This window comes from Oreochromis niloticus, linkage group LG14, assembly GCF_001858045.2.
Source record: "Oreochromis niloticus isolate F11D_XX linkage group LG14, O_niloticus_UMD_NMBU, whole genome shotgun sequence".
NCBI classification, from domain to species: Eukaryota; Metazoa; Chordata; class Actinopteri; order Cichliformes; family Cichlidae; genus Oreochromis; species Oreochromis niloticus.
This window is the reverse complement of record NC_031979.2, coordinates 21,049,108-21,066,316: the sequence shown is the minus strand read 5'-3', so window position 1 is coordinate 21,066,316 and position 17,209 is coordinate 21,049,108. Positions and strand designations below refer to the sequence as shown.

The 17,209-nt window shown below is 39.7% G+C and overlaps 1 protein-coding gene and 1 long non-coding RNA gene across 2 annotated transcripts; both read right to left on the bottom strand.

The window, feature by feature from the left end:
• Positions 1-5,030: 5,030 nt before the first annotated feature.
• LOC100709621 (uncharacterized) lies at positions 5,031-6,123 on the bottom strand. Its single transcript, XR_266634.2, has 2 exons — positions 5,940-6,123; positions 5,031-5,566 (listed from the first exon to the last, which is right to left on the bottom strand). It is a non-coding gene; the product is annotated as an uncharacterized LOC100709621 (long non-coding RNA).
• A 6,448-nt stretch (positions 6,124-12,571) lies between these two features.
• Positions 12,572-13,654, bottom strand: LOC100709893 (proline rich transmembrane protein 1B). The gene is made up of 2 exons (XM_003450822.3): positions 13,493-13,654; positions 12,572-13,114 (listed from the first exon to the last, which is right to left on the bottom strand). The coding sequence occupies exons 1-2, from the start codon at positions 13,604-13,606 to the stop codon at positions 12,980-12,982; spliced, it is 249 nt and encodes an 82-aa protein (XP_003450870.1). The 5' UTR covers positions 13,607-13,654; the 3' UTR covers positions 12,572-12,979.
• Positions 13,655-17,209: the final 3,555 nt, after the last annotated feature.

Genomic DNA, 17,209 nt, shown 5'->3' with positions numbered 1-17,209 from the left:
TTCTGCCGGAGGTTTCTTCCTGTTAAAAGGGAGTTTTTCCTTCCCACTGTCGCCAAAGTGCTTGCTCATAGGGGGTCATATGATTGTTCGGTTTTTCTCTGTATGTATTATTGTGCGATCTACTGTACAATATAAAGTGCATTGAGGCAACTTCTGTTGTGATTTGGCGCTATATAAATAAAATTGAATTGAACTGAATTGAATTGAATTTGAAATCTACATGAAACAATGACACATCTATTTATTCCAAATTTTTTATTAATTTTCCCCCCAATTGTACAAATTAGTCTGTGTTTGGCCTTAGTGTCCCAGAAATCATATTTATACAGAACTAAGTATGACTCGCGAATATGTTTTCAAATGGATGAGTCCTCACTTGATGACGAATCATCCATTTACATATTTGCTGAGTCCTAAATTTGATGCCACTGAACTTATCAGCAGTTGTTTTAACAAAGCCCCAAAATCCCCTATGAGCAAGCACTTGGCGACAGTGGGGAGGAAAAACTCCCTTTTAACAGGAAGAAACCTCCGACAGAACCAGGCTCAAAAAGGGGTGGCCATCTGTCGCGACCGGGTGGGGTTCAAATGTTCACTGAAAATTTAGTTTTAAATTTAGTTTTTTAAATATGATGTTGAGGCCAAAAAACTAAAAAGTTCCTAGCTGTCACAGCCCCTCTGCAAAGGGTTTCCCTAAGAGAGAGAAAGAGTGGTTATCAAGAACTTGAGGACATTACCTACATATAAATATATAAATAAATATAAGTTGTTTTTTTTTGTTTTGTTTTTACAATGTCAGAAGGAGAGAGGCACTGAGGCACCGTCTTCCGCCCCCCGACGCTCCTGCTGTGCCTTCTCCTTCTGACAGGAAGTGCCTACAGAGCAAGTATGAATGATGCCTGAGTGGATGTACACAACTCACAAGTTCCTGGCTCTCTCGGCTCCTCTGCAGAGGGTTTCCCTAAGAAGGTGGGCCTAGCAGGGTCACCGGGGGACGGGGGGCTGTGCCTCACTGCCCTGCCCTCGTCGGAGAAACCCTCGTGCAGAGGACTTCAGAAAGCCAGAAACTTGTGTGTTGAGTATGTCCTTGTGAGCCTCCACCATTTACTGGTGGGTGCAGCCTGGACTGAGTGCAGCCTAGAGACAGACCAGACCAGCTGCACAACACAGACACTTCAAACCTCATCTGAGTACAAAAACAGAAACAAGAAAGAAAACATAGCTTAGAACCGTGCAGGGATACAGGAGATGCCAGCCGTGTAGAGGTGAGCCTGTGTGAGTCTTTTTTTCTGTTAGTGAACAACAGAAAAACAGAAAAAGAAAGAAAACTTATGTTAGAAATCTGTAGGATTGTTTTCTCTGAGACATGTTGGAATCTGTAAACAGTGTTTCAAAATACTTCTCTGGTAAACATTTCAATTCTGAGAACATACAGTATATGCTGTGATTAAAGACTGATTCAGTGCTATGTAAGTATTTAAAAACAGATTGGAAAACCTCTAAAACATTTTGGTTTTAGAGGCTTTCTAATCTGGTGTTAAGTCCTTACATATTTCAGAGCCAGTTGATGATTCAGTGCTATCTTTTCAAGGATTTTAGAAAGAAAAGGTAGTTTGGAGATAGGCCTGTAATTTGCAAAAACCATGGGATCAAGAGCAGGTTTTTTAATCAGAGGATGGACTAAAAATCCTAGGGACCACACAGTTCCTAAGTCTTTGAAATGAAGCTGGTGTTTTTCACAGTCCAAAAGGCATCATATTCCACTTGAATAATCCCTTTCATGTACAACATGAAGCTGCTTTTCAGGCTCTGAGGGTCATCTCTACTTGCCAGTATCCTGACATTAAGTCTAGTGTACTGAAGTACTTGGTAGTGGACAGCGTGTCCAGGGTGTCCACACACAGTCTGAGACTTAGATCCTTCTTTTTCATCATCACAATTGTTGCAGCCCAGCCGCTATTGCTAGGCTGAGCTAGCCCAGCCTCCAGACTTTTGCTGTACTTGTACCTGCCATCCTGTGTGGCGGGTGCTTAACTTGTGGGCATCGTGTGGTCAATATTTGATCATAGGACCCACTGCAGGCCTGCCAGCCTGCAGTGCACTTGGCACAGAGGCAGGGGCAGGGCTTTCGAGGTCAAGAGCTGCCAGGACACTTGGTGGTTGAGTCTCTGGCTCAAGTGATGGGTTTTTAGATGATATTGCCACCTTAAAGATCTGCGATACCTAGCCAATTAATAGAGATATATTTTTCTTGTAATCAAAGCATTAATTCATGGCTTGACTCTTTTTAGCAGTCTTGTAGGAATGGGTTCTGTTAGACACATCAAAGGTTAAGAGGAAGTAATCACTGAAGTTAGCTTGGAATGGCCAATCAGAGAGAATAAATAAATATCAATAGTGTTGAAAATAGCTGTACATAATAACTCTTTGAGATGAATGTGGATAACTTTTTCTCTAATGGTTAAAATGTTATTTGTGAAGAAATTCATGAAGTTATTATGCATTAAGGTTAAAGGAATACTCTGACTTTGGCTACAGTGCTAAAAAGAAACCTGGGGTTATTCTTACTTTCCTTAAACAGTGATGAAGAAAGAAGACCTAGCTATATGTTGGGATTTTTTTTTTAATTGGGCGTTTTATAGGACAAAGTCTTTTTTTTCCAGGTCCAATTATATTATAATTTTGAGAAATGTAATTTCTGTTTTAAGAATGAGCAGACTCAAGTGCAGGACTCTGTTGATGTTGCAACAATAATAGTTCATTTACACAATCACAAAGTGCGACTGGAAACGGGGCTTCAGGAAATCCAGGGGGAAAACCACACTCTTCTTCGGTCACACACACCACACTCCTGCTCAGTCACACACGTGACACTGAGCAAATACACTCATGCTCACAGGTCACTCCAGGGGTGGAAATTGGGATGGGCCAGGATGATCTATGTACATGAAAGCAAAATTAGAAGCCAGGAAAAACGCTAGGAATGAGAATACACAGGAAAGAGCCAAGGCTACACTGACTGTCGCACAACGATCCAGTGATGAGAAACACTGAGCTGTCGCCTTGAGTAGTAGATGGAGTGTCAGGACAACAAGTAGCAGGTGCGTGATTGTTTGCAGGTGAGAACCCGCAATGAGTTCCGCCCTGGGAACATAGTGTTCAGTGAGCGATCTTAGACGAGATCGCTCGCTGGGGAGACATGGGGAACCATGACAATTTCCTCGTTATTTGCTTTAAGGCATGCATTTGAGAGTTGTACCAGGGAGCCAAGAACTTTTGCTTTGAGGCTTCTTGAGCCACAGCATCTAGGGCCGTATGCAGTGAAGATGTAACATTGTTAACAAGATAATCAACCTCTATGGAAGTAGATTTGTAGAAATGAGAGCTGTTCCATCCAAAGTGAGATTATCTAAAAACCCCACATCATTTTATTGGACATCAGCAATTTAAGGAAAACATGCTACTAAACATGCCACTCCCAGTCTGATTGGGGAGGGGACCAGAGTACAGAGTCTGACAGTGTTGTGCAAATTTACCCACCAATATGAATTTCATATTCATCATGGATTGGTGCCGACACAAATTATTATTTTACTAAGTCAACATTATCGTTGGCAAGCAATTTCAGGTTTCATTCAGTGCCCCCTACCGTGGCCCCTGGACAACAGTGCACATTGGTAGCAGGTGTCTCTAACTAACTCTAACTCTCTAGCTAACTGCGGCTATGCAGCCTTCCCTCCAACTACAGAGGCCTGGCTTTTCAGGATTTTCAAGGTTGCAGAGCCAGATCTTCAACTGATTGAGTAAAGACTGAGAAGCAGCTAAACATTTGACACACTGAGCAGGAAAGTGTGGGAGGATCAGATGATGAAGTCATGCTGCTCGGCCAAGACCCAAGTTAATAATCCTGAATCCAGTTACTCACACCTTTTCTCTTTTTGTGCTGGTCATTTCTCATTCTTTCCTGTGGTTATAATAACAATAATTGCTTTTCTATAAATAAGTCAAAAGCAGTGGTTCTGACAAGTTTGCAACATTGTGTTTTTAACACCGGCAGGCACAGTAGATTGTCTAACCACATGCTCACTTAGGTGTTAAAATTACATACACAGTCTTTAGAGCCTGCCATCAGCATACCCACAAGACTTTCCAGATAAACACATGCACACAGTCTTTCTCACCATTGTTGTTTCTTTTTGTGTCTGCCACTTCCCACTATCATTGTCTCTGTGCAACAAAAACTACTATCACCTTATTGTGTTGTCTACCTTGCACCCTGTTGCTCTCCTCTGAAGGAGAGAGTGGTTTACATTAAGCAGCGACTTGGTGAGGATTTGTTTGTTTATACTCTTTCAGTCACTTTTCATACACAAAATAAAAGTTCAGGTGAGCAGGTGAGTTTTGGTAGTTGTGTTTTGCTATGCTGTGTGCAGTAGGAAAAACTTGTATTTTAGAGAAAATCAATCTACTGTTATTTTCAAAGATGATTTATTAAAAGAGAAATTTATTATTAAGACATAGAAAAATGGTTTCTGCAGCAACATGTTAAAGAAATCTCAGCAACATTTGTTGATCATCTGTGGATTAATCAAAGTAAACTAGTAAATCAATTTTGTTGATTTAGTATCTGCTCTTCCTGCGGGGTGTGGCTATAATCATCTCTTATTTGGTTTAGTAGAGATTAGTGAAGTAAATCATCATGAAGAAAAGTTTCCTCCTTTTCTTGGCAAAGGAAGAAGGTGAAGGTGAATTTTTTCTATCCTAAGGTTAGGTTAGTAAATGTTTTCATTAAAGCAATGTAGTGAATTATGAATATAATGTTGTGCAAATGTGAGGTTATCAATCCTTACCCTGATAGGAGACATATTTGTGTTGTACAGAACTTTTTTGTTGTGTGTATATGAAGTTTGTCATGTCAGAATGTTATATTGTATATGTGTGTCTGTCTTACAATGCATTGTCAAAATGTAAATATGTGCTACCCCAGGAATAGTAGCTGCTGCACTGCTGCAGTCAATAAACTAAACTAATTAGAGTCTTTATGTCATTTTAATAATGTGAAAGTGAGTCGCTGATCAAGAAAACATATCATGACTGTCATATTAGGTTCAGATCACTCATTTCAAAATAAAACAAAGCAAAAATCATTTAATTAGTTTTATATAACCCACAACACAGAATACATAAATCCAGAGACATGTTTCATTTAACAACTCGTACATATTTTTGGCATGTACCATGTTGAGGTCAAGGCATTCTTTTGTTATTTGTATTGACAACCAATTAAAGCAATACACAGAGGTGAACAGGCATATAAAGGTATTACTTTGTATTTAGAGATGGATGCTGAAGAGAGATGCAGACAGTGAAATTGCAGTGTGTCTTCTTCCCAAAGCAAGGACCTTCAATGTCGTTTTTTTAATTCCTGAATTTCATTGACTTTGTAAATAACAAAGATGGTGATGAAAATGCCTCCCAGGATGACTGAAGCGATGTTCAAGGCCATGGCAGTTTGTGATGCATCCTCAGCTAGAGCTATGTCTCCCTGTTCGTTTGCAGCTTTCACCTTTAAAGTTTTTAATAATCAAAGCTCAGTTTCATTTTACATGCAATTAAAGACGTGAGAAGAAGAGTGTATGAAAATCATCAGTGAAATGTTTGCTATAAGCAATTCAGTTTTTTCGATTTCACTTGTAGGACATGATTAAAGTGTAACATACGGTATACCTGTTTAGAACTTCTTATTATCTAATCAGTAAGCATTGAATACTCATGATTTTGACTGGATTTCTTAGAATTTACTGTATACTTTAATGATTTTACATTGACAGTTTAATTTAAATAAAAATCATCTTTGTAAAACACAAAATGTGTTTTTAAGCTGTGCATCAGAATAAAGAGAATCAATGAGAAAAACAAGTTCAGCAAATGTTACCTACCTTCTTAGAGTAACGAATGGCAAAAGCCCCAAGAGGCAGACAGCAACAAAGAGCACTGAAGTAAGACCATCCAAGATAGGATGGAGGAGGAGCACGAGTTTGGCCAATTTCCATTTGGTCCTCTTTGTCAACTTGTAGTAGATGAGAATTATGAGTTATTGGCAAGTGTCTGGATCGAGTGGCTGGTGGGGGTTATGACTCACATCGTTTTATTGTGTCAGGGTGTGGTTTAACTGCTTACATAGAGCTGACCTCTTTGTGATATGAATGTAGGTGAACACATTTTTAAAGAATTTCCAAAATGAATAAGAAAAACAATTGTATTTACAACCAATATGCACACATTTCACCAGATCATCAGACTGAGCCCTGGACTCATTGTATGTTATTTTGCTATTTTTTATTTATTTCATTTAATATTTATTTCAATTTAATTTTTTTTTAAAGATATGACAACCTGATCTGAGATATCAAAAACAGGGTTTCAAAGTGTTTTACATCAACACATGGTATATAAAAATCTATCATATCACAAAGAAGCAAGAGAAACTCTAGTGCAGGAATAATTACAGTGGAACCGAGTAGCTGGGAATAAAATAACCTAAAAACCCACAAATAAGTCTTTCAAAATGATATAAAGGGAAAATTTATGAGATTGTGGTTTAACATGCTGCATTCAGGACCGTCAGCTTTGGGCTTTTTGAACTCTGAATTCATTTACTAAGGTCCCTTTAGTCTATTTATCTTACACTAATTTGTGCTTCTGGAGCTCAGGAAGATTTTGATCTCTACAATGAATTTTCTTTTTGGTTTTTATGGACTTCAGTTCATTCCACCTAAATAAAAGTTTTTTTTCTTCTAATTTTTGATTGAAAATCCTGCATATGGGTCTTTCTGTCACAAACATGATTATTTTTTAATTCAGTTCAATTTAACCTGGTGAGCTACGAGAAAGCACTTGACAACAGTGGCAAGGAAAAACTCTCTTTTAAAGGAAAGAAAGAAACCTCTGGCAGAATGAGGAAAGCCATCTGCCATAACCCGTTGCTCTCACATTGGGAACGTTACTCTCACCACTCTTAAAGCAGTTCTCAAAACAGTTAAGGAATTTGTCACTCAAACAGTCGAAAACAAAACCCTTTTCACGTGTCAATACATGCAAAATCAGTAAATCACTTCAGCTGTGCCCAGTGAATAAAATAATTTCACCAATGTTTTAAGACATAGACACTAAAAGAAACTAACTTTTTTTACACAACTTCTTAAACTTGACCTTCAATAAACCGGTGGCTCTGACAAGTTTGCATCAATGTGTTTTCTTTGCAGCCAAGCAGAGTAGATCGTCTAACCGCGAGTTCACTCAAGTGTCACAGTTTTTCTTCATCCCTTTGATGCAGTTCTCACATCAGGAATGCATTTCCCCACCCACACTGCCTTTCTCATTGTGTTTGTACACTTGCTTCACTCCTAACCAGAGCTCCCACTTGTCTCACGCTTGTTCATGCTGTCCAGCTTTCGATTTATGTTTTCAGATGGAGCAATTCAAATCAGTGAAGCTTGTCATGAAATATATTTTTGGCAAATAAAGAAATAAAGAAATGATAGTGAGAGGTGAAGTAAATGTTTTCAGTAATTTAATGTGATGTGATTCATGATGTATATCTTAAGAGTAGGTCATGACTAGTGGGGGCTCTGGTAACACTTGGGTGGTGTTTTCCTGGTGGCTGCGTGCAGCAGGGCTGGTGTGGGTGCGCTGGCGGACATGGGTCACTGGCCTGGTGGCGTAGCTGCCCCTGGGTGGTCTGGGGCCTCTGATGCGCTGGAGGAAATGGGGGTCTGTCAATGGAAAATTGTACTTAGTAGTCAGTATAAGCTTTTAATGATATAAGTTTCCATATATGCTTAGAGGTGTATAATCGATTGTGTAGTGATAGGATGTGTGATCTTTAGTAGGCTTTGTGTGCATTTCCAGGGTGTTCTGGTTTTCACACCCACACTCTGGGAGCATGGGAAAGGTCGTGCCTTGTTTAATTGTTTTACGGCAGGATAAACGTAGCTATGTCAGTTTAAGTCTAAGTGCCTTTTTTACATATAGATGAACTGTTGGATTTTCCAGACCAGCAGGTTTAGGGAAGTCGTTTATGGGGTCACACACACACACACACACACACACACACACACACACACACACACCCACACACACACACACCCAATGATGTATAAATAAAGACCAGGGCAGTGGCACGGCGCGAGTCTCAGAGCCCGCACTTCTGTGCGAGTGCTGTGGCTGCCCTTGCTTGCAAGTAACTAACTGCAGTGTGTTTCTCCTCTCTGATTCTTAACTGAAGAAGTGTTTTAGAATAATTCTCCTGACAGGGTCTCTTCAACTGGAGGGGAGTTTGTCACATCCTTGCAGGAGGGCTCTGCTCCACAGGAGTCCACCCTGCAGGTAGGGGAGCAGCACAGGAGAGGTGGAGAATGAACTCAACCTGTCTTATGTAGTATGGTAGATGACTGGATGATGGGGTGGGTGTTGTTTCCTCTGCGGTGGGGTTGGGTGGGCCGTGCCTGGCTTGGCGGTGCTGCTGCTGTGGGCCCCGGTCTGGACGGGCCTGGGCCCCCTAGCCTTGGTGGGGGTGCCTATTGGGGTCAGCGGGTGAGCTGGTCCCAGGGAGGGGCTTCCCGCCCCCCCATTCCTTCCCTCCCCATCCCCAACTGCCTCACCTCTTCCTGCTCCATCTCACCCACCACACATAAGGCCTTGGGGTACAGGTGTGTCTCCAGGGTGCAAGGGAGACATTCCTCCTCTGTCGTCTTCTGTCCACCTGTGCCTCCTTTTTATTCCGCAACCAAGACATCCACATTACTGATAGTCTCATAACTAGGGATGGGTATCGAAAACCGGTTCTTGTTGAGAACCGGTTCCCACTGTTTCAATTCCTTGGAATCGTTTGCCATTTTTGCAAACGATTCCCTTATCGATTCCAGTCGCCCCGAATGACGTCACCACGTTGCGGAGCGTCGGAGCATACCTGGCAGGAAACACGGCGCCTAAGCGGCTCAAACGCTTAAAAGTTTGTTTATACTTTACGAGAACGGATGACAACAGGGCAACTTGCAATACTTGCAAAGTAGATATTTCATTAAGGGAGGAAACACTACGAATATGCAAAAGCATTTGCTCACAAAACACGTGATGTACTTAAATGAATGTCTTTAATTCCGCTCCGGACTCGTGAATCTCAACCCAGCAGCAGCAGCGGTAACGTTTGCACGTCATCTCCCGTTAATGCGGCAGGTAAATAATCAGCTAACAGTGCATATTTTGTTAGCGCGATCTGCTTTATTACAAAACCTGCCATTGTGCATTTAGGTGACCATGATGAGAGAGACAGACAGAGTCTGGCTGGCGCTCGCTGGCAGTTGCCGCTGCAGTCTACCGGTAGCGTCTCTTTTCAGGCCTGAATGTCACCGAGCAGTGACTAGTTTGTGGTCAAAGCCATTTGCCACAGCAGATGGTAAGTGAATGTGTTTAATTGTAGGCAGGGACATTACTGGATATTCTTGTGTAATTGCTACAGAATAATTTATGTTATACTTTGTTATTGCTACAGAAGAATATTTATTTTATTATTTTACGTTTACAATTTTCCCCGGGGACCCTGTGACACCCCATTGAAGAGCCTTAGGCTGTGGATCTCTTAAGATCTCACTGTTGGGTTTGTAAGGCCATGTTACTCCTAAATTTCTATCTTGTTCAAAGAGAAGATATAAAACAAAGTTCTAAGCTAATCGACCTTAGTGTTCTCCTTTTTAAAAATAAGAATCGATAAGAGAATCGATAAAGAATCGAATCGTTAAACAGAATCGAAAATGGAATCGGAATCGTTAAAATCTTATCAATACCCATCCCTACTCATAACACATACATATAGGGCTTTGGGGGTGGGCACGACATACGGCATCCAGAGTATGGTTTGTATTTCCAACCTAACCTCTGTGGCTGTCGTCCAGCTCTCAATTTTAAATGCATATAGACAGTGAGGGTTCTCAGGAGGGGCTGTGCTGACACCTACTGCTTTCTGGCAGGAAGCACCATGCCTCTCCCATGTTTTAAATGCACTTTAGAACAGCATGCAGCAACACGATATATGAGCGGGCGGAGTGAGGTATGGGGTCTTAAGGGCAGGGGGGCTGGGAGGAGTTGGCAGTCTGGTCGGGGTCTGTGACGCTGGGCCTCCCTGCGACTGCTGGGCTGTGGGTTGTCTGCTTACCCCCACCACAGGGAAAAAGGTAACATCTCTTGGGTCTGGGGGTTGATTGCCCCCCCTGGAGGTGGTGATACCTGGACTTGAGAGTATAGAGTATGTCTGGGGAGTGTGAATGGGTGTATAGTGTTCATTTCTGTTTGTCTCTACGTTGGGTGAGTGCTGAGTATTTGTTTTTGTGAAAGAGGGTGGGAACGTATGCTTGTGTCTGTGTGTGCCAGTTTGTCTATGTCTATGTGTCAGGTTGAGTCCCCACCTCTGCCTCTTTGGAAACATCTTAGCCCCCCCCAGGTGTAGAGGCCTAGCTCCACCCACCACACTATCTGCTGGTGGCTGATACCCTCAGCCGTTGGTGCCTTGGTCATTCTTGGCGTTTGGGGCTGGACGCTCAGGTATGCACCTGACTCACTCCCGACGGCCTCTGAGACCGTGGCTCGGTCCACCCTGGTGTGGCTGCCGGCAGGCCCTCTGTGGTTTCTGCACCTTGGTTGTTGGGTGACGCCATGTCTGGGGCTTTCCTCAGCTCTTTGCGGGAGGGTGGCGTGGTTGCCTCTCCGATGGTCCTCCTTGGGTTTTCGCACTCTGAGGAGCCTATGGAAGTACGGGCTCGGGTCTCCTCCGCGCCTGCTTCCTGCTATGGGGGGGACGGCTATGGCTCACCACACCCTCTAGCAGATCATTACATGGAGAAACCTTTTGATGCATGCACACTCATGCACACAGGTGTGCACATGGGAGCTCATATACACATAAAAATTGTGTTATGCTGATTTATTTGTAAGCCATCTGTCCCTGACCTATATAATATAATATAATATAATATAATATAATATAATATAATATAATATAATATAATATAATATAATATAATATAATAGTCCTGCTCTATTTCACTGGGCTGCTATCCCTGATATAATCTATGGGCATGCCAGGTCTGCGCTGTTAGTTAAATAAAAAATGAATACATTTAAAAACCTTGAACTGATAGTGTTTGGAGGCACATCTTGACATAGGGTTAGAATTGAGGTAGGGGACAGGACCACATGAATGAGCATGTATGCATGGATTAAAAGGTGTGGCTCCTATACTATAAGCCCCAGTAGAATGAGCAGAATGAGATGTTAAATCCTATACTGCCACATGATGGCAGAAATGGTTGCAGAACACAGGTCATATCTAATTTCTACACATTGGTTGTAGCACAGTTCTTATTTCCTAAGGTTTCAGAGGAATAACCAAACAAGTTAGGCTCTGATTTCTTCCCTGATGGAGATTTCTATGAATAATATCTATTTCACACTATAATTACTGCTTAAGTTGTATCTTTTGATTCGACAGAAGTATTTAGTGTGTTTAATTTCTACAGTTAAGCACTTGTTGCATGGTCCATCCCACTCTTGCTGTCTTAACTTTCAAAGCTCAATTAAATTTCAACATTTAAAATACTTTCTATGGGCTGTAAATGATTTTATAAGCCTGTTCTGTCTGTCATTATTCTATGTTATAAAGGCTATATATCCTTTAAGTCCGGGATGTGAAACATACTTTACATCATGGGCCTCATACAACCTACTTTAATCTTAAGTGGTCCTGACTAGTAAAAATAGCTTTTTTGTCAGTGTAAAGTATAGTTTGACTGCACATTTAATCCTTGAGCTATCTCAATATAAGAACAAGTTGCAGGATTTCAACATAGCTGAACATGTTGCAATATGCTGCTGCAGCTACAGAAAGAAATCTGTCAACTTTAGGCTAAAGTTGCAAGAAATACATGTGTAAAATTAAAGAAAAAGTTGTGGAAGCTCATTGCCCAGACTGTCCTCTAGAATATTTAAATTTCTGTATTTTCATTTATAATCATTTACTGCAGGATGGGTCACATGTAAAACATAATTTTAACTTCATTTGATGTTTCAAATTATTGTTCCCAGTTTCCCAGAATATTGTATTTATTTACACCACATAAATATAGAATATAGAATATATTTCAAGTAAACACCACGACCTTGCCTGCTTCTTGAGTCTGTTTATGATCATACATACAGTAAGTTGAAAAACTTCAGAGGACCCAGGGAAATGCCTCTGTTTTCTCATCTTGAAGGAATTTTGGGAAAAGAGAATTCTCTGAAGGTGAAGACAAGACTGAATAAACATATGGTACATCTTTTATGCATCCATATTAATGTTTAATTTACAGAAGGTTATAAAATCCAAGTCAATGTAAGAAATGGAACAAAAACAGAGGCAATATTTACCACATGGCCAACAGGTGCCAAAGGAAAGGAGATGTCAAGTATCATAGACCCAATAATAGATGTTTTACAAACAGAAATGTTTAAAATAAGCCACAGACAATTTTCACTATCAAATTAAAAGAAGCGCTTTTATTATAATAAACACCCTTTGTTACAATTTTTATATATTTTCTTCTTTTAATCACGGCCCATGCTAACATAAATGTAAATAAGACAAATAAAAACTATATTTTTACAATAATATGCCTTTTTTTCCTTCCTTTTAGTAAATGGCACACTCGTGCAGTACTCTGATGCTGATATGCACTCATTGTTCTTCCTATAATCTTCATATCATTTTGTTTTTTTATTTTAAATGGAAAAAGCCGATTAAACACAGTCTGCAAACATATGTGAACAAGGACCTACAGACATATATGCCTAATTAATGATCCATGTAGAGGAGGTGTAGCACATAATTATAAATTTTTTTTGATTTTTACTCTTCATTTTCTGGCAAAATTTGGCCTTCTCTTTCTTAAATAAATGTAGCTGTAATCCAAACGATGATGATGATTACTCCAAAGACTGTTCCGATGATGTTCAGGGTCTTGGCCGTCCTTGATGCTTCCTCAGCAATAGCTGATTCTCCCAGAGTGTTTGCATTTTGTGCCTTTAAGAAAAAAAAGATCACATTTTTTTTCTTGTATATTTAACTTGCTTAGAGATATATGTTTATGTGTGATGGAAAAAATGATGTGTCAATGAAATCTGACTGGCTACATATTAATAAGCACAAATCATAACAAATCAGCCTGGAGAAAACCTAAAAATAAAAATTCAAATATATTACTTTGAATTTTACTTTTAAGTATTTTATCCGGTTATTATTATTATTTTTTAAAAACAACAACAGCAATGATGTTCAAAAAGACTGAAAGGCTTTAGATGATTGTTTCTGATCTTTCGGTGTGTCTCTGAAAGCAGGTACAGAAGAGCAAAAGTTTGAGCAGGGAGAAAAAAAGCTTGATTGTCAGGGAATGTTCCCTACCTTGCAGGAAAAGATAATAGCAGGAATCCCAAGTGGCAGACAGCAGCATAAAGTGTTAAAGATGGACCATCCAAGATAGGATGGAGCAACAACGTGGGCCGCGCCTCCTTCCATTGTGTCAATCTCTTGTACTTTACAGGAATTATGGTTTATTGGTCAGTGTCTGGATCCAGTGGCTGGTGGGTGTTGTGACCCAAAACCTTTTATACTTTAGGGGTGTGGTTTTGGAGTTTAATAGCTAACAGCTGCATGTATGTGAGAAGGGGAAAAACACAATCCATGCACTTCTATAGGACTGAAAACCAAGAAAGATTCAAATGAAGCCAAGAAACTTCCCACTGTAAAGAGCCTCATCCCTGGTTGAGTCTGGAAGAAACCAGAATAAAGTAAAATCTGCTTGTGTAATTCTAATTAATTACAGTTACAGTTTTATTCTGTAGCTCACATTGATTTATAACACCCAAAACAATGTGTCATTGGTTAAACTGTTTTACTTTTGGTTTTCTATCTAATCAGGACATTGCAACAGAAATGAATTCTTTTTTTGTTTGTTTTTACTTCTGAGACTTAAATCATTGTATAATTAACAGGATTAAGGAAAGATAAGTTTTGGTAGATAATTAAACCTGCCTCCTTCTTTGCAGTAGCTTTTTTATGAGATGGCATGTTCAAAAGTTAAATTTTTACCAAATCATTGTAACTGTGCTGAGCATGATTACAAGATGCAATTACTATCATGGTTTGGTGCTCTGCAGAACTAGATGAGGACCCAAACGCAGGACTCACAGACACAGAAGGGTGAACTTAGAGAAGCTTTATTGCACTGTGCAGATGTTTGGAAAATAAACTCACGAAAAAATACACTAAACCAGAAACTGAGAGCTGAAACACTGGGAAAAAAACACGAACACTAGGAGGGAACTGGGAGCAACAGGTGGAAACACAGCTGGGACTAACCAGATATAATGAGACAGGGGTCTCCTCTTCTGTCACACAGACCGTCTGTATCCACACTCTGGCCTTTTCTTCTCTCATGCTCCTTTTCAGTGTGCCTTCCTTCTTTCCTCTTACTTTGTCTTTGGCCAGCAGTAGTTGTAGCCACCGTTTGTTCTGCCCTTAAACAGGGGAAATAGAAGAGATTGACATGCTACTCTCGCCTTTAGCTCACAAAACCAAATCCAGATTTTCTCACCATTCCCAAACTAAATTATCCTTCTTTTCTTTTCTAACTGAGGAATATATTAACCGTATGAACCATAACATGAAATAAATGCATTTTATTAACTCATGTAAGACACAACCAGTGGACCAAAGCACAATCAACCCAGGCAACACCAGTTTCTGCTCTTTACATTCTCACTGCATATTCCCTAAGGCAACACAGTCAAAAAACAATGAATTTCTGTTATGTTATAAGAAACAGAATTAAATACCTCAGTAAGGAATCAGATTTCTTATCCATCACATTTGCACTTTAACTGTTGGCCAACAGCATTAGAACTGGTTGTTGTTAACCTGAGCCCCCACAAGCCTAGTATGGAAATCTCATTCTTTATGAGTCACACGTTTGATCTGGCCAAGATTTTAAGCTGGATGCCCTTCCTGACCCAACGTTCTCTATTTATTCGGGCTTGCACTCAGAGTACACTAGCTTGTGGCCCACCTGTGGTTTGGTTTAAGATCAATCCATGAATGCAATACTGCTATAGCAATCCCTCTTTGGAGTGGAACTGATGATTTAGTGTCTTTCTGTAGTGCAATTGAATTCTTGTCATACAATTTGCATATTCCCTGTAAGTATTGGTCTAAATGCTTCAAAAAGGTTCCCTAACATCAGATCAAATTTGGGATAGAGGATGGCCTCTGTTATTCTGCATCAATTAAAAACTACAGGATAAGTGGAAGATGTGCCTGAATATTTATAAACTAACAAGATCAAATAGAGGGATTAAAAGCTTCATTTTGAAGCACTAACAATATGTATGCATGTAATAGAAGTAGCAGAAAGCACACAGTGTTCAGTTTTGTGAGGAAAATGGCATGAATTGTAATAAATTTACTGGTGTTAAATGTTTTAAAAAGTAGAAACATTCACACTGATCTTTACAGATCAAGAAGAAGAAGCAGGCATGGAGTCTTGTGGAGAGTTAGTGCACAAAGAAAGATAAAGTGGAGCGTATTTAATGAATGACTGCTCTGTGCTGTTAGTATCTGTTGTCCACTGAGGGACGGAACTGCAGGAGCTATATCCGGCCATACACAAGCCCCTGTCTGTAAGATTTTGCAATAACTCACACAATATGCATTCTGTCCTGCTCCAGTGCATGCACTCTACCACGGAAGTTCACAAACTATATTCTGACACGGAAATTCACAAGCAGTAGCTGGACACCAGATTAGACATGACAACTTTAGTCTGAAAACAAGTCTATAATTTCTATAATTTCTGCTTTTGTTTGATCAAATTAATTTTATGTGATTTGTTTCTGTGTCTCGCTGTGCTCTTAACCTTTGAAGCCTCTTTTCTGGAAATATTTTCAGCTTCCTAGTTTAAGACTTGTGTAGGATATTACACAGAACATTATACAAAAAAATCTAATTCAAGTCGAGACCGTAAGTGATATAATTGCAACTCTATCCTCATTTTCTTTGTGCAGATGCGGACAATGAGCCTCACTGTGTGTGATGATTTGGATCTGTATTGAAATGTCGAGCTGTGAACACAGATAGCCTATGAGGGAGGCAGAGAGCTTTCCTGTAGTACCATACTTGAGTCTTCTTGTAATAGACAGTAAGAATTCCTATTTTGCACAAGCAGCTAGGTACAAAGCCTACACTCAGACAGAAATAGCTACCTTCCTGATTTCTTATTGTTTTGCATTTTTGTCTCTCGTGCATGTTTCAGATCACCAAACAAATATTAATATTAGACAAAGATAACCCTAGGAAATACAAAATGCAGTTTTTTAAATGATAATTTCATTTCTTATGGGGGAAAACATGTCCAAACCTCATCAAGATTTTTTTTTTTGTCAAATGTGAGTTGAGCCTTTGACTCTTTCTGGTCAGCAGTGGTTTTCTTATTGCAACTATCCCATACATGCTATTTTATTCAATTTCTTTCTTATTATTGAATCGTGAATTCTCAACTCAAGTGAGGAAATTCAGGAATGCAGTTCTTTAGATGCTGTTCTGGTTCTGGCTCTCATTGTGACTTTTTTTTTTCCTTAATAAAAAAAAATCCTCATTTAAAAATGGTTGTTTTGTATTACTCGGGTAAACTTTGTCTCATATTAAAATTTCTTTGACACATGTAAATGTGACAAATATGCAGTCAAGAAGGGGGCACAGTTTATTTTTATTTTTATTTTTTTTTTACATTTTGTAATTCCTGACTATTTTCACTGGTTGAAGGATGAAACTTAAGAACGGATTTAGTCTCTTCATTAAGACTATTTTGAATATTCTGTAGTTAAAGATGAAAAGAATGCAGTACATACAATGCAAAAGACCCACAGTACTATAAACGGACAGCTAGACGGACAACATATTTGGATAGATGTGTTTTTCAACCACAAGGAGGCAGTTTAGCTCCACTGTAGAGAAAAATGGACGATGGGGTTTCCTATTGAGATAATATACAAGGTCTCTGCAGAATTCACGGCCCTCTGTCGTTATAGTTAATGTATGAGGGGCAATTTACAGCATAATATTTAC

What these genes read in the sequence shown, in the direction of transcription:
- LOC100709893 (XM_003450822.3), bottom strand. Translation starts at nt 13,606, where the DNA reads ATGGAAGGAGGCGCGGCCCACGTTGTTGCTCCATCCTATCTTGGATGG. An exon ending in CTATTATCTTTTCCTGCAAG is followed by an intron (nt 13,115 to 13,492) that starts GTAGGGAACATT and finishes TTTTTCTTAAAG; the next exon opens with GCACAAAATGCAAACACTCT.